This window comes from Corvus hawaiiensis, chromosome 3 (assembly GCF_020740725.1).
Source record: "Corvus hawaiiensis isolate bCorHaw1 chromosome 3, bCorHaw1.pri.cur, whole genome shotgun sequence".
Taxonomy (NCBI): domain Eukaryota; kingdom Metazoa; phylum Chordata; class Aves; order Passeriformes; family Corvidae; genus Corvus; species Corvus hawaiiensis.
In genome coordinates, this window is record NC_063215.1 from 85,821,725 (window position 1) to 85,848,414 (window position 26,690).

General features: G+C 50.2%; 1 protein-coding gene and 1 long non-coding RNA gene across 12 annotated transcripts; one reads left to right on the forward strand and one right to left on the reverse strand.

The window, feature by feature from the left end:
* Positions 1–319: 319 nt before the first annotated feature.
* Positions 320–4,237, reverse strand: LOC125323087. Its single transcript, XR_007202366.1, has 2 exons — positions 3,833–4,237; positions 320–633 (listed from the first exon to the last, which is right to left on the reverse strand). It is a non-coding gene; the product is annotated as an uncharacterized LOC125323087 (long non-coding RNA).
* Positions 4,238–4,432: 195 nt separating this feature from the next.
* On the forward strand, positions 4,433–25,270 carry VEGFA (vascular endothelial growth factor A). Of its 11 annotated transcripts, none has more exons than XM_048297667.1 (9): positions 4,433–5,287; positions 11,051–11,102; positions 16,227–16,423; positions 18,163–18,239; positions 18,645–18,677; positions 18,844–18,990; positions 21,422–21,493; positions 22,622–22,753; positions 24,990–25,270. In XM_048297667.1, exons 1-9 carry the CDS (start codon positions 5,222–5,224, stop codon positions 25,009–25,011), a joined length of 798 nt encoding a protein of 265 aa, XP_048153624.1. In that variant the 5' UTR covers positions 4,433–5,221; the 3' UTR covers positions 25,012–25,270. The 11 variants fall into 11 exon arrangements, with proteins under 11 accessions (XP_048153624.1, XP_048153620.1, XP_048153619.1 ...); XM_048297663.1 differs by lacking the exon at positions 22,622–22,753 and adding an exon at positions 20,617–20,695 and having other exon boundaries at positions 4,445–5,287; XM_048297662.1 differs by lacking the exon at positions 24,990–25,270 and adding an exon at positions 20,617–20,695 and having other exon boundaries at positions 4,445–5,287; positions 22,622–22,758.
* The last annotated feature ends 1,420 nt before the right edge of the window (positions 25,271–26,690 follow it).

The following is a 26,690-nucleotide window of genomic DNA, read 5'->3' on the forward strand; positions in this document are numbered from 1 at the left end:
TAGATTTATTTATTGTTCAAGTCAATATTGCTAAATGCCCCTTGATTTGCAGGGGAGGGATAAGCATACTTGAGTTTAATTTTATTTTTGTTTGGTAGTTACCAAAATGTCGAAATCTGAGATCAAGCCATATCTCCTTCAGCAAGCAACATGTGTCCAGCACCTGGGACAAACATCAAGTGATCAACCTCAGACAATAGAACAGTTTTCCTGAAATTAGCCTTTGGTTCTTAGACCCATAGCCATGAATAACACCCACTCCTTATGCTCAGAAAGTAAAATACAAGCTCCAGGACAAATGATAACAAATGAGCCCAAATGAATTCTCCCCTCTAGGAAATGATTTAATAAGCAAGGCTGCCCCATCAGATACTTCTCCAGGGAATGTGATGTAAGTGTAAGGTGAAGTACTATCACAATAACCGTGTGTGTGTATTCCTACCAGATCTATTAGCCAGGGAAACAAAAGTCAGGGTCAAGATGACTGTGCCCTTAGGCTGACATTACATATAGTTTTGGCAGGAAGAGCTGTTTTGAGTTTCTTGATCTCTCTGTAGATGTTAAAACAATCCTGCTGACGGTTGAGGACCTGTCCCGTTACCTCCACTCACTTATCACTGCCTCTGCTGCTTGCTGCAAAAGGATGATACAAAGATCCAGTCAGTGACAGGAAAACAGACAAATAGTAAGGAAACAGACGCAACTCCTCATAATATTATGTGATTATTGACTATGGGAAAGTGTCTGGGGTACAAAATCAATCCAGAAGGACAGAATGAGTGACTGTGCTGCACATTAATGAGCATTTTTCTCTCTTTCCAGAAGGCAAAGATCTTTGGGAAACTCCTGAGTGACAGAGGTAAGTGAAACTGCCAGTGGGTGGTGCATGGGCATCTCTAATGCTTGCAGATCCGAGCAGAGCGCTGCCCTTACCGTCACATGTATTCTATTTACATCACAGCAGAGGGAGCGTCGGCAAGGCATCTCAGAGGAGCAACCTTTTGTTATACCTACAGCTGCTCCCTTCCCTGTTAGTGCAACCGACACAAAAATAATCACAATAATAAGACTCATGCAGTTAATTGATTCACTATTTTGCGACCACTGCAGCCAACTTGGCCATAGCTTGGTTACTGCATCCTGTGTCCTGGTGATTTCTTACAGGGAAAGAAAGTCCTGAAGTATCTCAGGATGTTTAGGATCGGTTCACCTCGCTGCTTCTCTCAACAGTTCACTCCATTCTGGTCTTTTGTCCGTATCTGCTAGAAGGCTGTAGCAAGATGTTGATTTTTCTCGTGCTGCCCTCCATGCTCAGCACTGAGGGACTATATTTGAAATCAGCGAGTGAGCTGTGTGTTAAGAAATAGCTCTGGCACTAAAATGCTTAAAATTACTCTTTGTTTCTCTGACTTCTCTCCTAATTTGGATTATCTCCCCAGACTTGCCCACAAGATGGAATACTAAGAAAATATTGTTTTGTTTAATTTGTTTTTTGATGTCCACATTTCTCACATTTCCTGTTAAAATTTCAAAGTGGGTCTGAGTTCCTCCACTAACATTGCTCTGGCTGTTATTTTGGGGATCTGAGAGAGGGGATTAAAAATAAACAAAGTGCGGGTAATGCGTTTCTTGCCACAGGTTCTCTTAGGCAAGTTGGTAAAAAGTTACCGATATTCATCTCTTTTCAGGTTAAATAAAGGGATTAGATGAAGGGTATTACTAACACAGGTCAAGGTATTAAAATATGGATGCCTAAATTTAGGCTCCTAATTTTGTATTTTGAGCCCCTAAATAAGGCTTGATCTTATGCCCTTTGAAGTCAATGCCAAAGCTTCCACTGAGTTCAATCTGAAAGATGAAGTCCTAAATTATGTTCAGGTTCTTAAAAGTTCTCAGCGTCTCACAGCTCCAAATAAGTCATCACCCTGCTTCTTTGTAAATCACGCGTCTTCCCTTGAGTTCCTAAACATGGGGCTCGTGCTTTTAGATATTCCATATTTAAAATCCTGCCTGTTGATGCTGTTTTTCTTCCTGTCTCAGGGGCCATGGATATGGGAACGATAACAAGGCCAATAAGGAAGCATAGCTGGGACACAGATTAATTTGCTTTTTTGGTGAGCAGTGCTTAGCACGAACACTGCAGATTCTCTAGCAATGTCAGTATTTATTATAGTGTAAAGTTAACATGGAAGGCACATGAATGTCCTTGCTGGTGCCAGAATTCAGCAAGTACATGACCATTTGCACAAACTTCACATACACTGCTCTCCTGGTAACAGGATGTTGGCAGGTGGGAAGATCACAGGATCCAGATGAAACATAAAACGAGATGAGCAATCCTGTAGTGGTAATTTTAGAAGCTGGGTTTTGTACATTATTTACAGTACATTGTAGCTTTATGGGGATAAGGCTGCCCCTTGCCACTCCTGGCTTTAATTTTTTCTGTGAGGTTTCTGTGGGGGACTTTCTTCAGAGCAGCAGCTGCAGAGATTTTGTCCATCCAGAGGAGAGTTAGAATTGGAAGTTATTTGCAGTAGAGCTATCTTCATTCATAGAATGCTCATCTAGCAGGAGGAGAAAAGGCACCTAAGACCTTCCACCAAATAAAAGGATCGAGTGAGTTAATCTGCTTGCTGCTGGTCTGAAGTGCAGAGGCCTGGCATAAAGACAGAGCTGTTCACAGTGAACTGGGACAGAGTCAGAAGCAGTACCTGCCTCCAGGAACTTTAAATTGGCTTTCCCTTCAGTTAATGAAATATCCCCTCTTTTTCCTGGGGGAGCTTGAATTCTCCCTGTCTCTTGGAAGGCATTTTTGGCAATTGCATCCTGTGTATGAGGAACTCCAGTTATTTTGGATGGGTATTTGTTTCTTCAGAAACCCTCTGCAACAATTTGTTTAAAAAATTATAGAAAAAGTGAAGGAAAAGTGATTATTTTGCAATGTTTGAAAAACACCCACCACTCTGCTGTAGAAACATGATCCTTGAGGAGAAAGGCTTTATGTTCTCCTTTAGGCTTTGGTCCGGCCCGAATTCCTGCCCTTGCCCAGACGGAAGGCTGTGGGTACAAGGGGTGTGGGGTGTGACCTGCAGCTGGGGCAGCGGAGGGGCTATATGGGAGCTGCTTCTTGCTCAGGGAGACCTGTCACTCATCTCTCAGCCTTCCTCAGGATCAGTGTGACCTGGGCAACACCCCCACATAGTGCACCAAGGGATGACACAAAATCTTTAAAAATTAAACAAAGGGAAGAACAGGTCTAAAATCTACCGAAAGCAAAGATTTTTTTTTGGAGGGGAGGTGGGGTTGTTTCATGTGTTTCTCTCAGCCAGCAGGTGCCTCTATAGAGCCAATGCTTTGCCTGTATCATTATGAGTCTGTGGCACAGCATTGGAATAATTGCTTTTATATTATTATATAGCCTTTTCTTTCTTCAGTGTCTTTTCCCCCTACCCCTTCCTCCAGCCCACGGTGAGCCCTGGGATTTGCCAGTCTGGATTTCTACTCCATCTGCCACATAAGGTCCTTGGAGGATGGTAGCAGGAGAAAGATTTATGTATGTTGACACACGCATATTGTTACTATGTATGCCGTATGAAGAAATTTTCTGTGTGACAGGAACCAAGTAGCTCAGTTGGGGAATGCTCGCGCGAAACTCAGTGAGACAAAGCTGCCTCTTTGCCCTTCAAATACCTTCTCAGCAGGGTGGGGTTTTTCTGGCAAAACCTTCACCCCTTCAGTATGACACCCTTCTGAACACCAGGGCACCACTCAGCCAGCACAGGCTCCCTGAGCCACGGGAGAATAGCACTGGGTTAAGAGAAATAAAACCCACCTGAGGATAACGCTCCTTCAGCCCTTTAACACATACGTGCTAAGAAATCACTGTATCTGAAAAGCCAAGTCCTGGGGGGTGGTCAGATGATGGCTGCGATTACAATTTGTCCCCCGCCGCCCCTCTCCCCAAATGGCTCTGCTGGACTTTGGAACAATTCCCACGGGCAAAGTGAATTTTGACCCGAACATGTATCCATCGGCATCGCAGAAAGCGCGACAGGAAGGCAGGGCAGGGAGCTGGATTCGAAATGCACGAGCCGCGGAGCTACTCCGCGACGGGATTGGAGAGCGGGGAGGAAGGCCGGGCCATCACTGAGGAGGTGGGACTTCGCGGAGCGTCTCTCCCCGTGGCCGCTGCGATCAGTTGCAGAGTGCTGACGAGCGGCGGGCGGTGGGGCGGGCGCTGCGCGGAGAGCGGGCGCTGCGCGGTGCCGCCGCTGGAGTGCGCGGAGCGGGGCTGCTGCCGCGCCGGGGGCGAGGAGCGCACGCCGCGCCGGCGGGGGACAGCGCGCCGCGAGAGCAGCCCTCCCCGGGCACCGGGACCTGCTGTTAGCTTGCCGGCTTGCTTTATCCTCTCGTTTAATTTATTTTTTCCCCACCTATACTTTGATCCGCTGGGATTTTTTTCCTCCCTTTCCTACAGAGCCTTCCCACGCCCCAGTTCCCTCCCTCTCTATCCAGCTTGGATTTTTTTCTTTTCTTTTTTTTTTTTTTTTATTCATATATTACTATTCTGATTTTTTTTTTTAAGCGGTGGACAGAGAGAGGGAGAGACAGTAACACAGAGGGCAGGAGGAAAACGCTCTGTTCGTCCTTTCCGCCACCACCACCCCGACTTGCGGAGAGGGGTCGGGCCGAGCGGCGGCGGAATCAGCCCCTTTTCCCGGGGGAGGCGACCCCGGCTCGGGGAGCCGCCGGAGGCAGCCGCCGCGAAGAGGGGGCGCAGGAAAAGAGATGCATTGAAAGTTTCCGCGCAAACTTTGCCGTGAGTGCGCGAAACCGAGCGAGCGCGGCGCGGGTGCCTGCCTGCCCCGACGCGGGGAGAGCGCCGCGGACGGGCGCCGCTGTGGAGCACGGACTGCCCGGCGGCGGGGGCCGGGCGGCGGCAGGGCGGCCGCGGAGCCTACGCTCGGCCCGGCGGAGCGCCCACGGAAAGCAGCAGCGGGGGCCGGCGGAGAGCCGGGTTTATGGAGGAGTGAAACCGGAGACCCCGAAGAGGAACCCCCCTTACCCCGGAACCCTTCGCAGCGCCCGGCCGGCGGCACCCCAGGAGGCGGCGGCGGGCACGGAGGAGGCGCGGGCGAGAGCGCGGCGGGGCGGCGGCGGCGGGGCGGCGGCAGCGAGGCGGAGCACGGCGGGCCCCGCTTCGCGGCGTGCGCCGGCAACCATGAACTTTCTGCTCACTTGGATCCACTGGGGGCTGGCGGCGCTGCTCTATCTGCAGAGCGCGGAGGTAAGCGGCGGGACGGGGGCTTTTGTGCCCCGCGTAGCGGAGGGGGAGGGAAGGCAGACGGCCGAAAATACTTTTCCCCCCCTTTTTTGCTTTTTCGCCCCCCTCTGTTTGCCTCCCACCTGCTCGGTGCGGTGCGGCCGCGCCACTGGCGCCGGGTGCGGGTGGGTGCCCGCAGCACAGACACGTGTGCGGGCGTGCGTGTGGTGCTGCAGCGGGGGACAGCGCTGCCCGGAGCTCCGCGGGGTCCCGGGACAGCGGCAGCGCCGTGCGGAGTGCCCGCGTACATGAGCGCGCCTCGGCGCGGGGCTCCCGGCGCGGCGCGACCGTGGGGTCCCGCCGGGGCCGGGGCGCTGCGGTCGGCGGGGCGCGAGCAGGGAGGCAGCGCGCTGCCTTCTTGCATCAGCCTCGGGTCTCCTGACATTGCAAAAGGCTGTTTCGGCGATATTTGCCTTGGGTCCCAGCTCGGGTTCGTGCCGCCGAGTGGAGTTCAAAATGCCTAGCTGGAAAAACAAATAGAGATCAAAGAGGACAAAATGGATCCAGAATTTCTTCTAGATTGGAAAAAAAATTAACCAAAATGCAGATCTCCTGCACCGAGATTACAAAACCAAGGATTTTTCTCTTCCTCTTCAGTCACTTTTACCTCATTGTCATTCTTGAGGAATTACAGATCAACTCTTCCTCCTTTCCTCTTTTTAAAGAAAAAAAGAAGAAAGAAAGGCAGCTTTCTTTGCAAACCTGTCCTATAAATCTGTTTTCTAAAGAGTCAAGAGGGTTGTGTTGCCAAGAGATATTAAGGGGTTTAGACAGAGTGCCCACGTGAAAGTGGCTGTTCGGGAGGCAGGCATGGATTACGTTTTAAAGGTTATAACAGGTTAGTTCTCTCCTGCCATTTCTGCTCGGCACCTGGAAAGAGTGCGGGCCAGATCATCTCCCACAATCGTGAAAATAAACGTCGCTTGCAAACTAATCAGTTATTCACATTGTTTGTTCAGCACCGATGCTGGAAGGCAACTCCCCAATTAGGAGCCATTTCAGCTGTAACTGAAGTCATGCAAGCACTGCACGCTTTGTTTCTAGCCTGTTATATCTCTACTTTATCCAGTGACAGCCGCACATTAGGCTGTGCTTGGCTGTGCTCGATGGGAACTGAGGCGCACTCTCACTTGAGTGTGGCACAGAGCAGCTCCCTGCTGCCTTCCTGCCAGATTTGGCTGGTGGCACAATTCTTTCTGCTCTCCAGGAGTTTTTCCACCATCACCCAAAACAGGGGTTTCTTTGCCTCCCAGCTTCTCACTAAACTTGTACAGTAGCATCTGTTCCCCACCTCTAGGTGAGACAACTCTTTATTGGTGTCCAGTGATAACACCCTTTAACCCTCCCCTTGTTCCTTCTCCCCTCCCCTTCCTCTTCCCCAGAAGAGGAAACAGCAGATCAGGTAGAGTCGAGATCTGTCTGTCCTCAGGAGCTGCATAAAAAGCCTCATGCTGCCTTTTCTCCTAGGCTGGAGGATGGTGCAAATGAGAAAATAGTACAACAATGGAAAAAATGGTAGGGAAGAATTACAGGAGTTTGAGGGGAAAGGTTGCAGGGACAGACACGAGAGATGGCTAGAGATTCAGGTACCTGGGTGATGTGGGCCATATAAGTGCTCAGGCAGATCGACAGTGAGATCTGCCCTTCGGTTCTGTCCTTATTTGTCCGTTGGTTGTCCGGGCACTACGGTGATGGGAACGTTAGAAATACCAGCAGATCTCACGTAGGCAGCTTGATGATGACTCTGAGCATGGCAGAAGGCATGACTCTTCACACGGGACTAGGGTTTGTGCTTTGATGATAATATTTATCTGGCTGTCAGGCTGATTTATCTAGCAAGCCAGGCACATTAGAGAGCATTAAATAAAAGCCCTGACAGAGTCTCAGTTGGGGAAGCAGAGTCCAGCATGTGTGAGACAGCTTCCTGGAAGTGAAGGAGAAGGGATGAAGGAATCACGGTGCTCCTCTGGTGAAGGTTCAGGGGGATGACTCCTTACTGAACTAGCTGTTACGGTTGCTCCTACAGCAAGACTGGGATGGTGGGAAATTGCTTCATGGTTGGGTCTGGGCAGCACTGATGCCACAGGTGTCTGCCTCCACTGGTGGCGATAGCCTTTCCATGCAGGCAAGGGAGGGAAAGGTGCTTTTGCAGTGCCACCCTCCCCAGCTGATTGATTGTGCTGGGCGGTGTGCACAGTCCTCATGCACCATGGGATTAGAGAGGTTGCACTGTTGTCCCCTTCCAGTCCTACCTTTCTTAGAGAATGGGGGACAGGTGGTTATTCCCCATCCTCCTTCATCTGCGGGTCTTGCTGGCACACTGGTGACAGGTCACCCCTGATGACGGTCTGGGAGCTCTTCCTTTCCTGCCCTGAACAGCAGCAGGACCTGGATATACCAGCTGTATTGCCATAGGGAACAGGCAGTGATCAGACACTGCGGGAGGGAGAACAAGCCTGTGACTAGACTGTTAATGATCGCACACCCGCCAGGCTGCCTGCCTTTGGTGTGCCTCTGCACCACGCCACGATGGGGAGCCACCAGAACCTGCTTCCACAGCCCATAGGCAGCTGGGATGCAGCAGGTCACCTTCCCCAGTTCCTGTGCTCTGAGGACAGGCTGGAAAGAGGAGCACTCCTTTGGGAGCAGGGGAGAGGGATGTCTGAGGGGCTCACTGATTCCTGAGCAACCCCAAATCCATTCTCCCATCTGTTCTGTCAGAGGTGCCTTGGCTGTGCTGGCAGCTTGCAGGATTACTGACCTCTGTCTGCGTGTACAATGGAGAAGGAGTGCAATGAGTCCCATTCCCCCCCTCTCCTAAGTAGAAAACGCTGAGAATTTCTAGTGCCTAAGACGAAAAGTGCCTTAACTCCTGTCCCAGAGTCCCTCTCAAAGTGGATGGATTGTTTGTTCCAGTCCTAAACAGTTACAAAGCTCTTTTAATGAGGCTGCACAGATTAGGGGGAGGGGAAGAGAGAGAAAGAGTGCTGGTGGTGGTGGTGAGGGGGGTGATGGTTAGAGAGGAGTGACTTGATTAACCTTTTCTCTCCCTTCAGAGAAAAGCTTGCTTTGGACAGGGACTGGGGGAGAACGGAGACAGGGAAGGTGCAGACACATGGATGGTGTGAAGTGGGTTTATTTGTTTGGGAAGGTTTTACCCCACAGAGGGAGGGATGTGCATTTGCTACAACCTGCAAAGAGCACAGAAAGGAGCTTCCTCTGTCAGCCCTATTCTGGGCTCATTTATCCTACTCTCAAGGCCAAGCCAGGGGTTGCTTCCACGCTACTGTGAAATGTTGAAAATCTGTTGGAAGGAAATTGTGTTATACAGAACTCTTGGGTAATGCCAAAAGCCAGCAGAGGAGAGCATGACCTTCAGGCTCCTACCGAAGGGCACGGTTGGCCTGCTTGTCCTGAGGAATGTTTTTGGTTCCCCATGTCTGATATGTAGCAGACTGTTTTGAAGTGAGACACAAGCCCCTGCCTCACCTGCTATTCTAGTGGACGTGCTTTGAGGCCACTAGGCACAGGTGAAAGGCACTGCTGAAAGGGCAGAAAAGTTTCTTGGAATAGTGAGCAGAGAGCGTGTTACTGATAGTTCTGGGAAACCTTTCTAGTTTCTGCTGAGAGCTCCCCTGGGAAAGCTCAGAAGCTCTTTGCCCACTTCGCACCGATCTCATTTCCCATCTTTGGGGTCGGATCACATCCCAGGTCCAGGTGAGCACTGCGAGAGTGTTCTGGCTCCTGCTCCACTACATCAGGGGCAGGGTGAGGTGCTGGCTAGGCGTAGGTGAGTAGCGAAAGCCTGTGGCTTGCTTCTGCTTCTCATCACTTGTGCAGCCTGTGTGCTTGCATGTGAAGAGGCAGTGGGCTTGGCAGCTGGCAGGGCAGTTTTGCATAGAGAATGGGTAAAAATGATCCTCAAGGTGTCTCTAAGCTAATTTTGCTCAGTCTGTCATGGTCATTTTGTGTGTGAACCAGAAATCCCTCCGTGAAAAGTCTTCGGGGCGTTGTGACTTGAATAAACTGACTTGGCTCGTGATCCTCTTCCTGTGCCATAGCAGATTGAGGCTTTTCTGCCCTTGATGCAGTTTTCTTTTTACCCATAGATTGTCAGGCACTGAGTGGCTTTGGAAGGCCACTGCAGCCTCCGCTGCCTCCATTTTGTTTCTGCTGTTGCAGTGACCTTCACACTTCATGAATGAAACTGTTTCTAGGAACCTGCTTTTTCAAGTGTTGTCACAGCACTGAGACTGGGCACACAGCCGCCTCCTCCCCAGAGAAGAAACAGATCCACACATGGGGCAGCTCAGGTCTGGGCTGGTAAGTTATGCCCAAATACAGAAAGACTTTGGTTGAAATGAGAAAGAAGTTCGGTTAGGGGGACCTTAGACAAAGGGAACTATGCACAGACACAAAGGAATGTCTGGGAGAGGGGCTTCTAGCTGGCTCTCTTGCCCCCTCCTTTTAAAAGCTGACACTTTTGGCTGCTTGGATGGTGGTGCTTCCCCAGGGCTGCCTAGAAGACCATAGGTGGCAGATTCCTATTGTGAGCTTGGGGTGGACATGGCCTTAATTCTGTTCTGTCTTCAGCTACAAGATCAGAGGGCCTTTTTCTAAGCCTAAACACAGCATATTGCTGACAAAGCAGTATTTTGTATGGATCACCATGCTCCTTATGGGCCTCTGCTGAAAGGCAGCAGGTTCTGGGGTGGATCACACAGGTGGCAACATACCTCAGAGAGGTGAAGAAAGCTGGGCCTTTTCCATTTTGGTTCAGAACAGAACGGCAGGGGGAAGCCTGACTTGGCTGGAAAGTTACGTCAGAGCTAAAGCCCTCACGAAGAGCAGGAAGAGTGGCGTTCTTGTTTCACCTGGAATTAAAAAGGCTTCCTTAATAAAGTGGTGTAATATTTCTCCATACCATTTTAGGGGTGGGTTACCTGTCACCAGTCCTGCCTGCATCAGTGCTTTGGGAATGTCCCTAGTCCCAAAAGGCAGCAGGAGTGACTGCAGAGCTTGCAGCCTTTTCGTTCTCGGCCCAGGGGAAGCTGTGGAGCGCAGGAATGGGATTCATGCAGGGGCTGCGGACTGGGGACCGTTAGGTGAGGGCGCGCGTTGCCCTCCCTTCCGTCAGGGAGGAAGAGAACCTGGGCGGTTTGGCGGCGTCCGTCGGCAAAGTGGTGCTGTCACAGTTAATCGCCCTGACACCCGGCCAGATGCCGACACCTCCGTGGCCACCACTGCTGGGTGACAGGCATCTGTGACATTGAGAGGGCAGCAATGCCCTTCTGTGCCTGGCGGCCCTTCTCCCCCCTCTGCCCTCCCGGGCCAGATTCACCTTTACGGAGAGAAGCGGTGCCCAGGTCCATCGGTCGTGTCGGCAGCAGCAGGCCACCCCGTTACTGTTCTCCGCCGGGCTCGGATTTGCTCCCGGTGTTTGCCCGCGGTCACTGACAGCAGATCCCCGGGGACGCGTTTCTCCCTTTGGGGCCTCTCTCGGGCCCGCCACACACGGCCCTTCCAGCCCCGTCCCCCCGCCCGGGGCCGTCCCGCCCGTGCCCCTCTCGGCTCCCCCGGGGGCCGGGGGAACAAAAGGTCCCTCTGTGCCCGCCGGGGCGGCCTGCGGAGCGGCCGGCGACCGGACCGGGACCCCCGGGACCCCCCCCGTGCCCCGGGACCGCGTCATGGTTCCGTGTTGTGACTGATTCTCTGTTGTCTTTGCAGTTGTCGAAGGCTGCGCCTGCCCTGGGGGATGGGGAGCGGAAACCCAATGAAGGTAAGCGCTAGGCGGCTTCCCGGCGGGCGGGGACGGCCGGGTGCTGGGGTGAAGGAGCCCCCGGAGCCGCGGGCGGCCAACACCGCCACCTCCCGGGCAGCGGGGCCGGGGGCTGCCGGCGGGAGGCGCCGCCGCCATCAGCCCCTTCGTGGCGGCCGCAGCGCCACCGCCCCACGCCGCGGGCCCGGGCCGAGCCGTGAGGCCGGGGGTGGCCGTGGGGCCGGGCTCCGGGGCGGCCGCGGTGCCAGGGCGGGCAGCAGGGCTGGCCCAGCCCGCCCCTGGCTTACCGCAGCTCAGAGGGAAACTGCGTGCGTGCGCCAGTGCACATACGCACGCTCATTTATATATATAAATATATATATATCTCTACACAGGCACGGGCGCACACAAAGAGCTGAATAGCGGCGAGCAGTTTGCTGGGGATTCGCCACAGTGTTGTAGGAAGGGATTTGTCAAATTTTGCTGCTCGCCTCTTTCCCGGCGGTGCTGGTGATGCCCGGCTGGGTGGCCAGGGCTGATCCCCGAACAAAGGCCAGAGAGGCCCCCAGACGGCAGGTCTCTGGGGAAGAGAAGGAGAAAAGGGCAGTCCAGGATTATTTTCTGGGCTTATGCCTCCCAGCAGTCCCAGGTACCCCCCCCAGTCAGGAGATTGCTAAGCACTGTACAGAGTCAGGCTTGAAAAATACACCTTTTTATTCTGGTTTGGGCTAACAGACTTTGCAGATTCAGGGAACAGCACTATGATCTGGTAGGTTCTACTTAATTTGTTCCTGATGGTCCAGTATGGACTGGACCATTGCCTGGTGAGGAAACAAGGTGGTGCCTCTGCAGCTGCTGTGATTTTGTGTCTTTCTGGTTGCCCAAAGGCCAGGCTGTGGCAGTATCCTCTGCCTCGTTGGTTCATGCAAGTAAGTGTAGACCAGAAGGGCATTCAGCCTCTGGGTTAGTCAGAGACGCCTCCTGTGAGCGCCCTGTCTGGTGAAGCCCTGTGCATGTCAGGCGGTTGGCTTCTGTCCGCAGTCCTCAGTTCAGCAGTGGGATAAAAGGGCTGTGGACTTTGGAACCTTCAGGCTGAGGTGATCATCACCTGCTTTAAGACCATCCTGACCGTGGTTTTCCCTTACGTGCATAGCAGAGCAGATCACTTGTTGCATGGCAGGGTCTGGCTGGCAGACGTCTTGCAGGGTCCCCACGGGCTGTGACCTTCAGCGTTATTCCAGCCGGAGGTCAGCAGAGGGCTCCAGCAGTGTGGGCCCAGATTGTTTTTTTGTTTGTTTTTTTTTTCTTTCTTTCTTTCTTTTCTTTTTTTTTTTTTTTTTTTTTTTTTTTTTTTTTGTAGCAGTCAGTTTCAATTTCTGTAACTTTATTGGTGTGACAGACTCCAGAGGCTGTGCTTGGGATAGGTGTCCATTTTGCATGGGCAAAATTTCTGATTTGCTGGCGGGCTGCCGCCTGTTGTGCTTGACCCTTGCTCCTGCTGAAGTCAACAGAAGAAGGTTCAGTGACTCCAGAGGGATCAAAATGGAGCCTGCTGTGAGGCTTATTTTGGTAACCAGTTCTCTGCTGTTGGTAGAAAAGAGCTAGTGTCCTCATCTGTGCCATTTGTTGTGTCCAACAAATCCTTCCTGGGGAGGGAAAGAATCAAACAGAATTAACTTCTGTCACAAGAAGGCTGATGGGATTGCAGGAGAAGCTGGTCTGGCAATATAAGTGGTGAGACTTTGGTGTTACTGTCCTGGTGCTATTTCAGGTTCTGCAATGTAGATATATATGTGAACTAGAAGTCAGGATTCCTGGCATTACCTTCCTGCCTCTACTTTTGTCCCGTGTTTTGACCTTAGAGGTCCTCTCTCTATACCTCAATTTTTCCTGTGTGAAGAGGAGATGATGACAGGCTTCTGTTACCCAAGGGCAGTCCTGTAGTTCCTTCCACTGAAGCTCTTGGGGGCTTGGGGTGAAAGGTGGGTTTGTGTCTTTGGCCATTTTATGCTTTCTGTGAGATGTCAAGCTGTGACGGGTTTTTATTTGGGATGGCCTTACTCTGATTGGAGACTGTAATTTTAGCATCAGCCCCTACCCTTTTGTGCTCAAGAGAGGCTTCCACATGTTTTGTGGGACAGGAAGTTGTAGAGGAGTCAGACAAACACTCTTTGTTCCACGGGAAAAGATTTTCTGGTATAAATAAAGGAAACCACCAGCACTTGTGGCTGCACTTTTATTTTTAAAATAACAGTGTGTCTGTATTGCTGCTAAGCCATTGATGGGGAGGGAGACAAAATGATCATAGACTTTCTCCTTTTGTAGTCCAGCATGTTCTCACTTGACTGCTCCAAATTTGAACTTAAACTCTGCCTTGAAGAGTTAATGTGGGTCCTGTCTGCGTTTTAACCTTTCTTCCCCCTCCATTTACAATTAAGAAGCTCTGACTCAAATCTGGAGGTGTGTTGCAGGGTAGGAGTGTGAGTTAATTGTGGGATTAACTTCTAATTTGGGCTGAAGTCCAAATTGCAGGAAGGGAGCAGACCTGGTGGTGTTAGTCCTTTGGTGACCTTCCTGTGCTTCCCCTGAAAGAGACCTTCTTCCATTCGTGACAGAACCAATGGAAAGGAAGCATAGACAGAATCAGCGCAGCAAAGCGTGGAATCTAACTCCCAGTACATAGGAGTAAGCATAGGTGTGATAGAAGGGGCAGGATTTTGCTGTGAGGATGACTGTACCTCAGTCATGCACTCCAGTTTGGTTTAGGTGGTAACTGTGCAAATGAAATGCAGAACGTTGCACAGTCTCCATGTGAATGCTCTGTGTCCAGCAAAATACGGCAGTGTGCCTTTTGTGGCAGGATTTTCTGACTGGCAAGTCAGAAGATTCCCTGGTTCCTTTTCAGAGGCTGATTCAGACTTTGGAAAACCATCATGTGTTAAATTAAAGGTAGAAACTCCCAGATTCTTCGTGGGAAGGATTTAGTCCTGTCACATCTCCCAGATCTCAAGTATAGTTGTCAGGGTGCAGCTGTGAAAGTAAAGACCCTGCAAAAGAAGTTGAGTGTGCTGTTCTGGGACCAATCTGTAATTTGGATTCTCTGGTGTAATCCAAATGCTTGGGTATTGCAAACATTTAGGAAAGTATGGCAGATGTCAGTCAGTTTCACTTCACATTTCTACTCTGTTTCGGTTTCTGCCTCGTTTATGCCCCAGACTGGTGTGGTGAGCAGCATTTCATCTGCACAGGTAACTGCTGCTTTCCCTCCCTCTTACCTTCCATCCCTCCCCTTGACGCAGGTCTGTAAGCATTTTTATCCTGAACTATGCCTTTACTGCCAGAGTTCTCAGATCCTGTGTCTGGCACAGTGTGAATAATCAACAGTGCAGTTCAGCGATTATCACTGTGCCTGCAGAATTTCCCACATATTAAATTGTTCAACTTGCTGGAACATAGGCGGCGACTAAGGTCACTCCAAAGGGGAACAGGAAGAAGGAGGTAGTCACAGACAAGATAGGAGAACAGACAGGAGACATACGGCAGTTAGGGGAGGAGGGAAGAGGAAGGGAAGGAACAAGGAACAGAAACATACTGTCTTCTAGACAAGGAATACCAACAAGCAGTCCATGCCTGCCAGGCTGCATTTCCCTTTCACAAGCCGCTTTCTCTTTTAATAGCTGCTCACGCTCTCTGACACTTCAAACTCCTTGGATGGAAGCTCCTCCCCTCTTGTACCCAATCTCAGCACTTCAGTACTATGGCACTGTCAGCCCTGCATGACCTAGAATTAACTTTCAACAATTAACTGCGGGCTGTGAGCTCCAAGCCCTGCAGCTTTTGCATTTTTGTGGCAAAGTAACCTTTATGCCAGTTTGTCACAAGTTCAGGGCACTATAGAAACGCTTACAGGAGACCATTATTTTCCATGATGCAAGCAGTTTGCTCTTATCACTCTGAGTTATCAACCTTGCTGCTGGAGGACTCTGCATACTGTACAGGTGGATCATTATAGTGCATAACAGCATGGGGCAGGTACTATCTCCTTGTGCATACTCCTATCCTCTGCTCCATGTGAGACATCCTCCGTTGCCGGTGTGGTGCTAGTGTGAGGAGGCCTGGAGGGCTCCAGGTACTCACTGTTTGCAGCACTCTACTAGTGCCTGAGGTTTGTGTGTGTGTACTTATCTATACTATCTCTCATCTCTTTAAATCTCTCCAACCCTTGACCAAGCAGCAAAATGAATCTTTGGCAAGAGACTGGGAAACATTGAGAAATGCTTGTGAAATCAGTGCAGATCGCAAGCAGTTAGTGTTTGCTCCATTCGTAGGGAAGGCATGGGATAATGGCAGATCCACCCTGTTCCCCCTCCCACACTGTCTCATTGTGGTTCAGTAGCCAAATATATAGTCTGGTTAATCCTGAGGGTGCTGTGAGCTTACTTTGAATCTTTCAGTGGGTGGCTTGGTTCCTTGGTCTGGGAAAGTGGTCAGTGTGGAGACACCGAGGCTGTGACTTGTAGTGGATGCTGTCATGGTTCTGTGGTGACCTGCTGAGGTGGATGTTCTTCATGGCCAGAAGAGGTAGATGACAGGAAGGGTGAAGATAGCATAGCTCCATGGTTCAGAGCCTCTGCTTGCTCTTAGAAGTGTCTGAGGTCTGTACAAAGGATGCTTCTAGCTTTAAAACCCACTGAGGCATCCACTAGCTGTTTTGAAAGGGGGTAAAGGGCAAACCAGTGAAGGGCCTTAATCCAGAGTGCAGATTACCTGCTACAGCTTCAGGTTTTTTTTTGGCTGAGCTGATACTCTTGGTGGCAGCATACCAGGAGTATGAGGAATAGCAGAGAAGGGATTTGGGGAAGAGTCAGCTGTGGCATGCATCATGGTACCAGGGAGGCAAATAATGAGGCTCTCTTGTCCATCTTGCCTTTGCCCTGAAGCAGCCGTAGGAAGAGATGGTGTTTTTCCCTTCCTACTTTGATGTGTGTGTATGTAGAGCACAGACAAAGGACTTAGGCCTGCAAGACTATTAGTGAAGAGCATAGGGTAGTTGTGTTGCAACTATCTGGCTCACTTTAAGGGGCGAAGCACTAGACATTCTTGAGCTAAGTTTGCATTAACTTATTCCCTCCATTCCTCTTCTAGTTATCAAATTCCTGGAAGTCTACGAGCGCAGCTTCTGCAGGACTATTGAGACCCTGGTGGACATTTTCCAGGAGTACCCTGATGAGGTGGAGTACATATTCAAGCCATCCTGTGTGCCTCTGATGAGATGTGCGGGTTGCTGCGGCGATGAGGGCCTAGAATGTGTCCCTGTGGATGTGTACAACGTCACGATGGAGGTGAGGGTCCAGCTTGCAATCTGCCATCCTTGGTTGGAAGGAAGCAAGTCAGCCATCACAGCCACCCCAAGTCCCAGCTCCCAGCTAATTCAGAGGAAGGGCAACCTACCCCAGGGAACCTCTTTTCTGACTCTGGTGCTCAGTGTTCCACCATGCAGGGTTAAAAGATGAGTTGCCTATGTCTATTTAAGGCTAAGAGGAGAGTCTGTTTTTTGGCTCTTGCCCAAATACAGTAGGTAGGAGCATGCAAAGAAGCGTTTCTGCAAAGGAGCACTTTGTGCTTAGAGAATACAAAGGAGCATTTCCGATGGTATTATGTCCAAGTTCCCAGAGAAGATACTCCTTGGGCCCTTGCTCCACCTTAACTCTACACACAGCTGTTGTTCTGAAGGTAGCTGAGTAGGGCGAAAGGGGAGAACCTGTCAATACTCTCTCCTGTGAGGTCGGCCTGTACCAACAGAGCAGGGAATTTGGGTCATAGCTACCCTGGCACAGCAGGGGTGAAAGGGGCTCTAAGAAACAAACTGCTTCTGTGTCAGCTGGAAAAGCCTTTCTGCCTCTGGGCATCTTCCTCCTTTGTTTGGAGGCTGCTGAATTCATTTCTTGGAAGAGACACAGGTGGCCATGATAGCAAGGGCTGGGCCTATGGGGAAGATGCAAATTGCTTTAGAGAGCTTTGTTACTGCCCTCATCTGTCAGGCTGGATCCCAGCTCGTGTCCAAAATCATGCTGGTGCCCATTACCCATACCCATAACTTCCTCACCTACTTCTGTCCCTCAGCCTCTTGCATGGCCACTGTAAATATTGCTGTCACCTTTTAATATCGATGAGAGATGTGCAGTGCTAAGTGATTAAGCAGCAGGTCCTTTTACCTGTTATGTGTTTGAGCTCTGGGGCTGTGTTTGAACTCTGTTGGAGAACCTGCCTGTGCCCTTTCATGGTTCCCCATACTGCTTTTCTTCTTTCAGGCTCCAGCCTGGGTACCAGAAAATACTAGCTTGGTGTAGCTAGGGGTGGTTTTCTTCCTACCATTCCTTGCTGAACTACAGTTCTTGGCGGGTATGCCTGCATGCCTGTAAGGGTTCAGAGGCACTTAAGCAGATCACTAGAGCTAGTGGTCCAGTCATGTTCTGGGTTAAGAGAATGTGACAATATTCCATAGCTTCTAAATAACTTCTCTGGAGGTACCTGGGTTTGGGGCCTGAGTGATGCAGGTGAGCTTTGCAGGGCTCTTATGAACACAGATCTCCAGATTTATTTTGTGTGTCGAGTCACTGAGAAAGTGAGATGTCAGCTGGGAAGGAATGGTGGCTTAAGGAAAAGGAGTTGGATATGGAATTTTTGATTTGGATCTTTGTGTGAGACTGTAGCATTGCTTCTGCACGAGCAGGCTGGATGTTCAGCTACTGTCAGTCCAGCATCAGCCAGGGAGGGCTCATTGAGAACCTTGCTATGGTGGTATGCCCTCTCCCATGCCTGTCTCCAAGGCAATTCACCAGTGCGGGCACCGGGCATGCAGGAGCAAACAGAGCTTTGGCACGAGTCTGGTGTTGCTGCTTGCTTGTGATCAAAGGCCTTCCCTGACTGGGAGAATGGGGCCTCAGAGCTAGCTCGAACTCTGCCCTGCTCTTCCCAGGAGCAGCTGGGGTGCGAGCGCTTTGGTGCACAGCGGCCTGATTTGGAGCTGTGAATATGAAGAGTGAACAGGCGGTGACCCTCTCTGTTTCTTTCATTCCAGATCATGAGAATTAAACCCCATCAGAGTCAGCACATAGCACACATGAGCTTCTTACAGCACAGTAAATGTGACTGCAGGTGAGAATGGAGCAGCACTGGTTCCTCTTGCAATCAATTTTGAGCCTTTCCTTTTTTCTGTCATTGGGTTGGGACTCTTGTTCAGATGCTTATGCAGTCTCCTCGGTTGGTTTGCAGTGGGATGGCTGAGCCTGGGAAAAGAAGCCTTCTGCTGTCAGGGCTCTTCCATCTCTAGCTATCACAGGTGGACAGTGCTAGCCTGCAACTTGGGATCTTATGGCACTGGCTACCAGCAAGGTGCAACAGGAGAGCAAAACCACTTTGGGATGGACCACTTGACCTGTGCCATGGGCATCCTGCAATGCTGTCTGTACAGGTCCTTCCCTGGACTTGGTGGGAGCTGGGGATAATACTAGAAGTATAAGCTCTCTTCTAATGAGGCCTTTGTTCTGTCTTTCCCCACAGACCAAAGAAAGATGTCAAAAACAAACAAGAAAAGTAAGTGACAAGCCTTTCCTCCTTTCTCTTTTGGTGGTTGGTTGGCATTTCCTCTCCCCACTGCCCCTTGCCCTTTTCTTTGGTTGGATACACTCACTTCAAGAAGGTGTTTTTGGAAATGGCATATGGTAGTAGTGCATGGGGCGACACTCTGAATCCATTCCAGGTGGGCACAGAAACCCAGATCTGATGGTCCTTCCTTCATACCCCAGACATGGACCTTGCATGACCCATGGCCATGGCAGTCAATCCTAATGCTTTTTCCCGAGTCAGGGAAGTCCCGTCATGTCTGTCCTGCCGGAATGGATTCAAGGTGCAGCCCCCATTCTCCCCTTCCCTCTTCCTGGGGTGTTTCTGGTTACTGCAAATTGCTGCCCTTCTTTATTATTAATTTTTTTCTTGCTGCTTGAGTGAGTATTTGCTGGCTTCTTTCACAGCAGCTTGGGTAGGAACTCTGCTGGCTACAGGGAGAGGTGGAAATAGAGGCCTGGTGGAGGCAGGACTGATGCCGTGCAGGATGTGACACTGGTTTTGGTTGGGTGGGGATCTGGGAGGGTGTAAAGGGAGGTGGATGTCCTAGCTGGATCTCAGTGAAGGCTTTCATGAGGGGTTTTTTTAATCTGATGGATTTGCTTTGGTGGCCTGAGGGAGGTTAAGTCACAACCTTCCCTTTACTTCCTTCCCAAAGTAAAAAGGTTGTGGAAAGTAGAAAAATAAGCTCTAATCCTGCAGTAGTTGCAGGGACAAGCATAAAATGTGAAACAATGTTGAGTGATCTCTCTGAGCGAGGGGATCAGTTGGACTGTGCATGACTGGGAAAGCAAGTCTGCCATTTAGAGGTGTGGAGTTGGAGAGGAAGGAGTGAATATTTGGAGATGAGGCTGAATCTGGGACAGAGGGAGCAAACAGGAGAGTGAGAGAGCTTCGTTCACCCCTCTCCTGGTGGTTGTATATTTCTAGCTGCCTTCCAGCCTCTCCTCCTCGCCCTGGAAATCTGCTCCTGGCTGCATCAGACTGCGTGCAGCCAATGGTGCTCTCTGCACAGGGCCATGTCGGGGATGGTTGGTCTGTGTGGCTCTGTAGTTTGAAGGTGTGTGAGAGTTTGGTCTGTGTGAGCTCTGGTGAGGATGGGGTGTGGGTGTAGCAGCCAGCTCGGACTGTGTTGCATTCACTTTCCTCTTCTAACAGCACCTTGCCTGCTCTTTGCTGGTTCTGCACTCCCCAGGGAAGGAAGGGAAGGGATGGGAGAGACTGGTGTGCTTTGATTTGTGCTTGATTGAAAGTCTTGTTATATTGGTACCCCTCTCCTCCCTTCAGGTTGATTTTCTTCCCCTCACCGTCTCCCTGTGACTCCTGCCTGACATGTAGGGCAGAACCGGGATTGAGCTGATGCTCTGACACTTGTTCCAGTGAGACAACTTGAACAGGGCCTAGGAGACACCTATGGTGCTTTCTCTTTTGTCCTCTCAGTTCCCTTTGATAGCTCTCTCCCGAGGTGGGCTGCACCAGGGAACGAGGGAGCCTTTGCTGAACTGCCTCAGAGCTGGGACTCATTTGCCTGACAAGCCCTGGTGCTTTGCCTAGGGCCTTCTCCTTGCATGTCTCTCCCTTGCTCCTGTGCTAATGTGGCTCAAGGAGCAGTACAGGCTCCAGCCTCCCTCCTCCCTGTGCTCTCAGTGGCCCATAGGGATCCATGGTTAATGTCCAGGACTGCATATCCTAGCCTCTGCCTGCCTCAGCTCCTGTCCAAGAATCAAAGGCAACTGGTGAATTTTTCAGAATGGAGTCAGTGCCTTGGCTCCATCTGCTAGTCTGTCTGGCAGATCCACGTGGAAGGTGACAGGAGGGAAAGGAGGGAAGATCTGAAAGCTGCTTGCTGGTTATCTCCTGGGTAAAATAACTAGGTCAGGCCTTCCTCTTCTCCCTCTTTACTCTTCAGTACTCAGGATGGAGGCTGCCAGAGGAGTTACAGACATTCAAGTAAGGTTTCCTGGAATCCTCTGAACCACAGGCAGGAGGTGAGGTGGATGACCAAAGCCTTCAGGTTGGATAGCCCTCTCCCACACAACAGTGCTGTGTAGATCAGATCTCTTCCTTTGTCTGTGGAGTGCTCCCATCCCAAGGCAGGATTGCCACCAGCCCTGCAGCAGAGCTCTTGGAGCTCAGCTGCCCCCTCCTAGGCCCAGTGCTGGGCAGTGCATCAGGTCAGAGTGATTTCCCCTTCCCTGCAGAGAGCCCTGTCACTCAGGTTGCCTCTTGTCAGTCGTTGTGCACCTGTGCTTGTCGCCTGGATTGGTTGTCTGCACTCACTGCGGTGGCGTGATGCTTTCACAAAGCTTTCTGTTCCTTCTCCCTCTCACCCCCCCATCCCTTTCCCACTGCCCCTTTGTGGAGGGGGCAGGTGCCCCTCTGAGGCTCCAGCAGATCCACCTCTGCTCGCAGCAGCCTTGCAGGAGGTGGTCTCTGCTGAGTTCCCTGGTGTTGGCTTGGCTGTGGGGAGGCTGGTTGCAGAGCTGACAGGAGCGCCGGAGCCGGTGAATGCGTGTGTGAGGTGGAGATCTGTGCTTCGGCCCTGGGATTTATCCTCCAGTCCTGCCTCATGTGCTTCTCCCCTCCCAGCAAGGCACATGGCTGTATTTTTTTTCTCTTCTTCCTTGCATTTTCTTCCGTTTTCTCTCTACCTCTCCCTTTCTTTCCCCCTCTCTCTCTTTCTCTTTTTTTTTTTTTTTTTGTTTTTCTTCCAGAAAATCAAAGCGAGGAAAGGGGAAGGGTCAAAAGAGAAAGCGCAAGAAAGGCCGGTACAAACCACTCAGCTTGTACGTTTGTGTCCTCTGCTTGTAGACTCTCTTCCCTCCCTTTCCCCAAACCAATCTGCCTGCTTGCTGCTCGCTCAAATCTCACCCTCCCCTCCCAGTCACTGGTGGGCTGCAGATCCTGCAGGGGCAGCACTGGTGGTGGCACTGCTCTGGCACTAAGGCTATCTCAGGGAAGGTGGCTTTAGCTTGCTTGGCTCTCTAACCATCAGTGGCAACCATTTTCCCAAGGCACAAGAGTGTGGCGGGTGGACGAGTACCCTGCACCTCTTCACACCTTCTGGTTGTAACTCTGTCATCTGCTTTCCCCCACTTGTCTCGTGCCCTCCCTGCTATGATGACTGGTGACAGGCAGGCTGGCATCTGCCATGCATGTGTGTGTGTGTGTGTGTGCGTGTGCACATGTGCGTGTGTGTCTGGTGGAGTCACAGGTGGAGAGGAGAGGTGGGACTGTGGGAAGCCAGAGAGGGGGCGCTGGGGAGCCGGGGGGGGCTCTCTGTTTTTTCTTCTCTCTTTCTGCTGGATTTGGTGGCTTGTCTCTCCCTGTCTCTTTTGCTCTGCCTCTCTCATGGTGGTTCACAAAATTCTGCATTGTAAATTCATGGCCCCTCCATAGGAGACTCCTAGGCAGCAAGGTTGGGATGGGGCTTACAGAAAAGAGGGCAGTGCTGGCTGCAGGGGTAAGCATGTGATGCTGGAGCCCAGCTGCTTTCCAGGGGAGGAGAGACCCTGTGTATTTAACTCGTTTAGCTGCTGGCCTCTTTCTACTCCAATAGTCCACTTCAGAGGACTCCTTTCATTGATGTGCCAATAGCTGGCTGGGACCTCTCACCTTCCCATCCTTGCTTTCCCCTTCTTCTTCCCCCTGGCCTGAGCCAATGGATCCAATGCAGCATTTGTGAATACTGTGCAGAAGGCCTGTTTTCTTTCTCTACGCTAATGCAAGGGGTTGCTGTCCTGGGGCTGTCAGGGTGCTGCTGGAAAATCCATCAGCCTGTGACACTCCAGTGGGCAGCTTGGGGGCTGCGGGAGGGGGCAAGGGGATTGCTTTGATGTTTAGGGTGTTGCATGTGTATTTTCTTTCTGCTGAAGCGCTGTAGCTTAGACATCTTTCCTTTTGCCTTTTTGCAGTCACTGTGAGCCTTGCTCAGAGAGGAGAAAGCACTTGTTTGTACAAGATCCCCAGACCTGTAAATGTTCCTGCAAATTCACAGACTCACGTTGCAAGTCGAGGCAGCTTGAGTTAAACGAGCGCACTTGCAGGTTTGTGTCCTGAAGGATGAAACACACAAAGAGAAAGAGAGAGAAAGAGAAAGGGGGGGAGTTTGCTTCCTGCTGACTTCTGGCACCAGTGCTATTTGATTACTTCTTTTCTCTGTCCTATGTGGGCCAGAGGGCAGAGGGGCTAACTGGGGTGAGGACAGAGTTTCCCTGTGTCAGAGGGCAGCTGTGCATTTCAGGTGTGCTCTCAGGACTTGGATGGGGATGGCTCCCAGAGACAGGGCGTTTGTGTCTCAGGTATTCTTTATCATAGAATAGGATTATGGAGTTCATGTTGCTGAGGTAGGCAGGGGAGGGTCTGTATCTCTCTGTACATTATCTGTGTGCAACTCTGAGCATACTGTTGGACAAAGACAAATCCTTAACTGACTAGGATTTGACCACCCCTGTCTTCCAAGCCCTTTTTCTGTGGCTTATAGATGCTCTGCTGTGTGCAGAATGAGGAAAGCCATTAGGAGCACCGCTCAAGGCTGAGCCTACATTCTCCTTTGCCTTTTTGTTCTTCTAAAAGCCAGGGAGAGCACCCTGTCTTCTTATACTCTGCTCACAATTCCCCGTCCATGTCCTGTCCAGAGTTGTGATTTGAGGGGCTGCACTCAGGACTGTGAATGGAATACAACATATTTAAGTCTGACCCTGGGTTAAGGCAGAGGTGCATATTTGAGGTGTGAGGTGGGAGACACAAAGGCACTGTGGGGTTAGTGATAGTTCAGAGATCCATGCTGTTAGTTCAGAGATCCATGTGTCATCTGAATGCTGTCACACACCATCCGTGGCACAGACATGTAAAGAAACTGATTCCTCAGTTTCTCACCTGAGCACTTTGGTGAACTCAGTGGGGTATCTTGACTCACACAAGCTATGTGTGCACCTCTGGTGTGGGATCATCCTACCTGTCTAAAGGGAGACAGAAATGGGATTGCTAATGAGCACTTGGCTGTGACTCTGAACTCAGACCCCTTTCCCAGAGATCTAGGAGATTGTTCCTGTTAAGAGAGTATTGCAGTGGCAGTGGCTCAGGGGGAGAAAATAAGGGAGATCCAGGGTCCTCTGTGGCTACATCTTGAAAAGAGGAGACATCCATTGGCTAGGTGGCTAAGGCTGATACAAGTAACAAGTGCTTCCTTTGGGTGTGAAAATTCTTTGTGTCCAAGCCAGAGAGGCATTGGCACTGCCAGCGGGTGGAAACTGCTCTGTATACAGAGAATTTTTCTGGGGTGCTGTAATTTCAGTGGGAAAGTAATTAATGGAGGGGCCAGAAGAGAGCCACTTCTAGAGTTAAACTTCTCCTAGTGAGCAAAACCCCTGAAGTCTGAGACCAGACTTAATGTTGGCCTTTTCCTCTCTGTTCCTGTTCCCAAAGTCCAGAGTAACTGATAATTACCCCACAAAGTTTGAAGGGTGAGAAATGGTAACAAATACAATGAAAAACCAAACAATACCCCAAAGAAGTCACGATGGCAGAAGGGGTTTACTAGTTTCTCTTACTAGTCCCTCTCTGTGGTGGGATAATTAGCACTAAGGGAGGTTTCCAGAGGTGGTGTGTTGGCCAGAAAAATGGGAAGGAGTCATAGGAGTGGTTAGCTTATCAGTTTCCAGATAAAAAGCTGGTTAAGCTGCAGTTCCTCATGCTCTTTCTTGTAGAATTAGAATTGGGACCTACAGAGGAGGGTAAATTCTCATTTCTCCTGCTGCTTCTTCAGGCCACTGCTGTTCTCTGGTGCTAACCCCCACTCACAGCAGCTACTCTCTTGCCTGCATGAGGCCTTGTTGTCTGCACTGCTTCCAACCCAAACAAGAGGCTAGGTGGAGAGCCGAGGGTGTGTGTCTTTCTGCATGCATTGCTTAGCTTTGTTTTTCTGTGTTTGTGTTTGTGTGTATGGTGTGCAAAGGTGCAAACAAGACACTCAGCTTATCTGTGAGGAAGCCACTGATTCTGCTTCTAAATTTACTCCTGTTCGAGTATCCCCCCTGCTCTGTCTCAGTGAGCCAGGGGGAATAGAATTCATCGACTCGTTTGTGGGGTCAAGATTCTCGGCTGATTTGCCCCATCTGCACAGCACTTCACCCCACCAGTGACGTCATGCCATGCCTTAACACCGTGTGCTCTTAAACACATTAGCCACCACCCTTCCTTCCCTTCCCTGCCCTACTTGCACCCGCATCACAAACATTAACCCCTGTTCTCTTTTTTTTCCTTCCTTCTCCTCTTTGACAGATGTGAAAAACCGAGACGGTGAGCAGCGGAAAAAAAGGGGGAACAGCCCTGTTTCTGGAGCCTGATTTCTCGCCTGGACAGAATAAAACAAAACAAAACACTAATCCAAATGAACCCTAAAAATGAAGGATCGGTAGAGCACAGCACTTTCAGTACGGACGATGGACTCCGGAAGGAACATTCCCCAAGGCACCCGCCGCACAGAATTCACCTATGGGTTTTGAACTGTTTTATTTTATTTTTCTTTTTATGCTGCTAAATAACAGAGCCAGGAAGACTTATAGGGGTGTATTTGATGGGTTTTCCCATGCATACATATATATGTGTGTATACATGCATATACATATATATATATGTATATATATTTTAACCACATCTATATATACATATATGTATATCTTAACCACACACACACACACACACACACACATATATATAATATATATATATATATATACTGATTATTTTTTTTAACATTGCTAATGTTATTGGTGTCTTCACTGGATAATACTCGACTGCTGTGGACACAAGCGGGCTACTTGGGGCATAAGAAACAAGCTAAGACTGGACTTGAGTAGAAGCGCTGGGTGTAAACTTCTTAACTCTAACTGACTTGTGCGGCCTCCGCTGTTTCTCTGTAGAGTGTGCTGTACCACAAACCACCTTCTCCTTGCCTGGGACAGGGAGGAGGGGTGATGGAGAGGATGGGCAGGGAGTTCCAAAGAGCGGCATCCTAGGGTGCGATGGGTCAAAGGCCAAGGAAATGGCCATCTCCGTGATCAAGGATTCCTCCTCCCCTCTCTTCCCCCAACCTTCGCCCTTACTCGTCTCATAACCTGCCTGCCTTGCTGGGACATGGGATGTCAGTGTACATTTTGCGTTGACTTTATTTGCTGTAGAACCTTTGCCAGAGAAACCTGCTGGCTTCTCTTAAGGATGGTGGGCAGCTGATGCGCACTAACTTTCCGTTCAAGGAAGTATCACAGGAGTCTAGATTTCCCGCCCTTGGTGGCTGCAGAAGGACACAAGGTCTACAGTGTGCTGAAGCAAGAATGGGGACCGGTGCATAGCCACACAGTTGTTCAGCACTGTCTGCTTTCTTCATGCACAGAGCTGCCACTCAAGAGCATCCAAGATGCTTATGGAACATTTCTGGAAAGGGATATTAATCAAAAGTATATACACAGTAGTGGGGGTGTGTGTGTGTATGTATGTGAATGTATGCATTTGTGTGTATGTATGTATGTATGTATGTGGTTTTTTCTCTTTTTTATATATATATATTTATTTTTATACATATATATATATAAAAAAATAATATATATGTATGCCAAGATTGAAGGGGGGAAAAAAGAAAGCAACTTTTGCTGCCTTCAGTTTGCGTGCCCAGTGTGAATGACCCTTAAGAATGTCAAATTTTTTTTTGAAAATGACATACTGTAAATATCAGGCCCGTTTTCCATGTCTTGGGCTGGGGAATCAAATGTGAAGGCAGCTGGAGTCCCTTAGCAGTGTCGTGAGGTTCTTGGCTATGTGTGTATCTGCAGTGTAGGCTGTGGTGTATGTGAAACCCACCTTACACACGCGCGCACACACACACCCCCCTGAAAGTGTGTTTGTACATCTATGTGGATATATATAATCTAGTTCTGTGATTAAAATTATTATTAATAATAATAATAATCAAAAAGGTACTCGGTC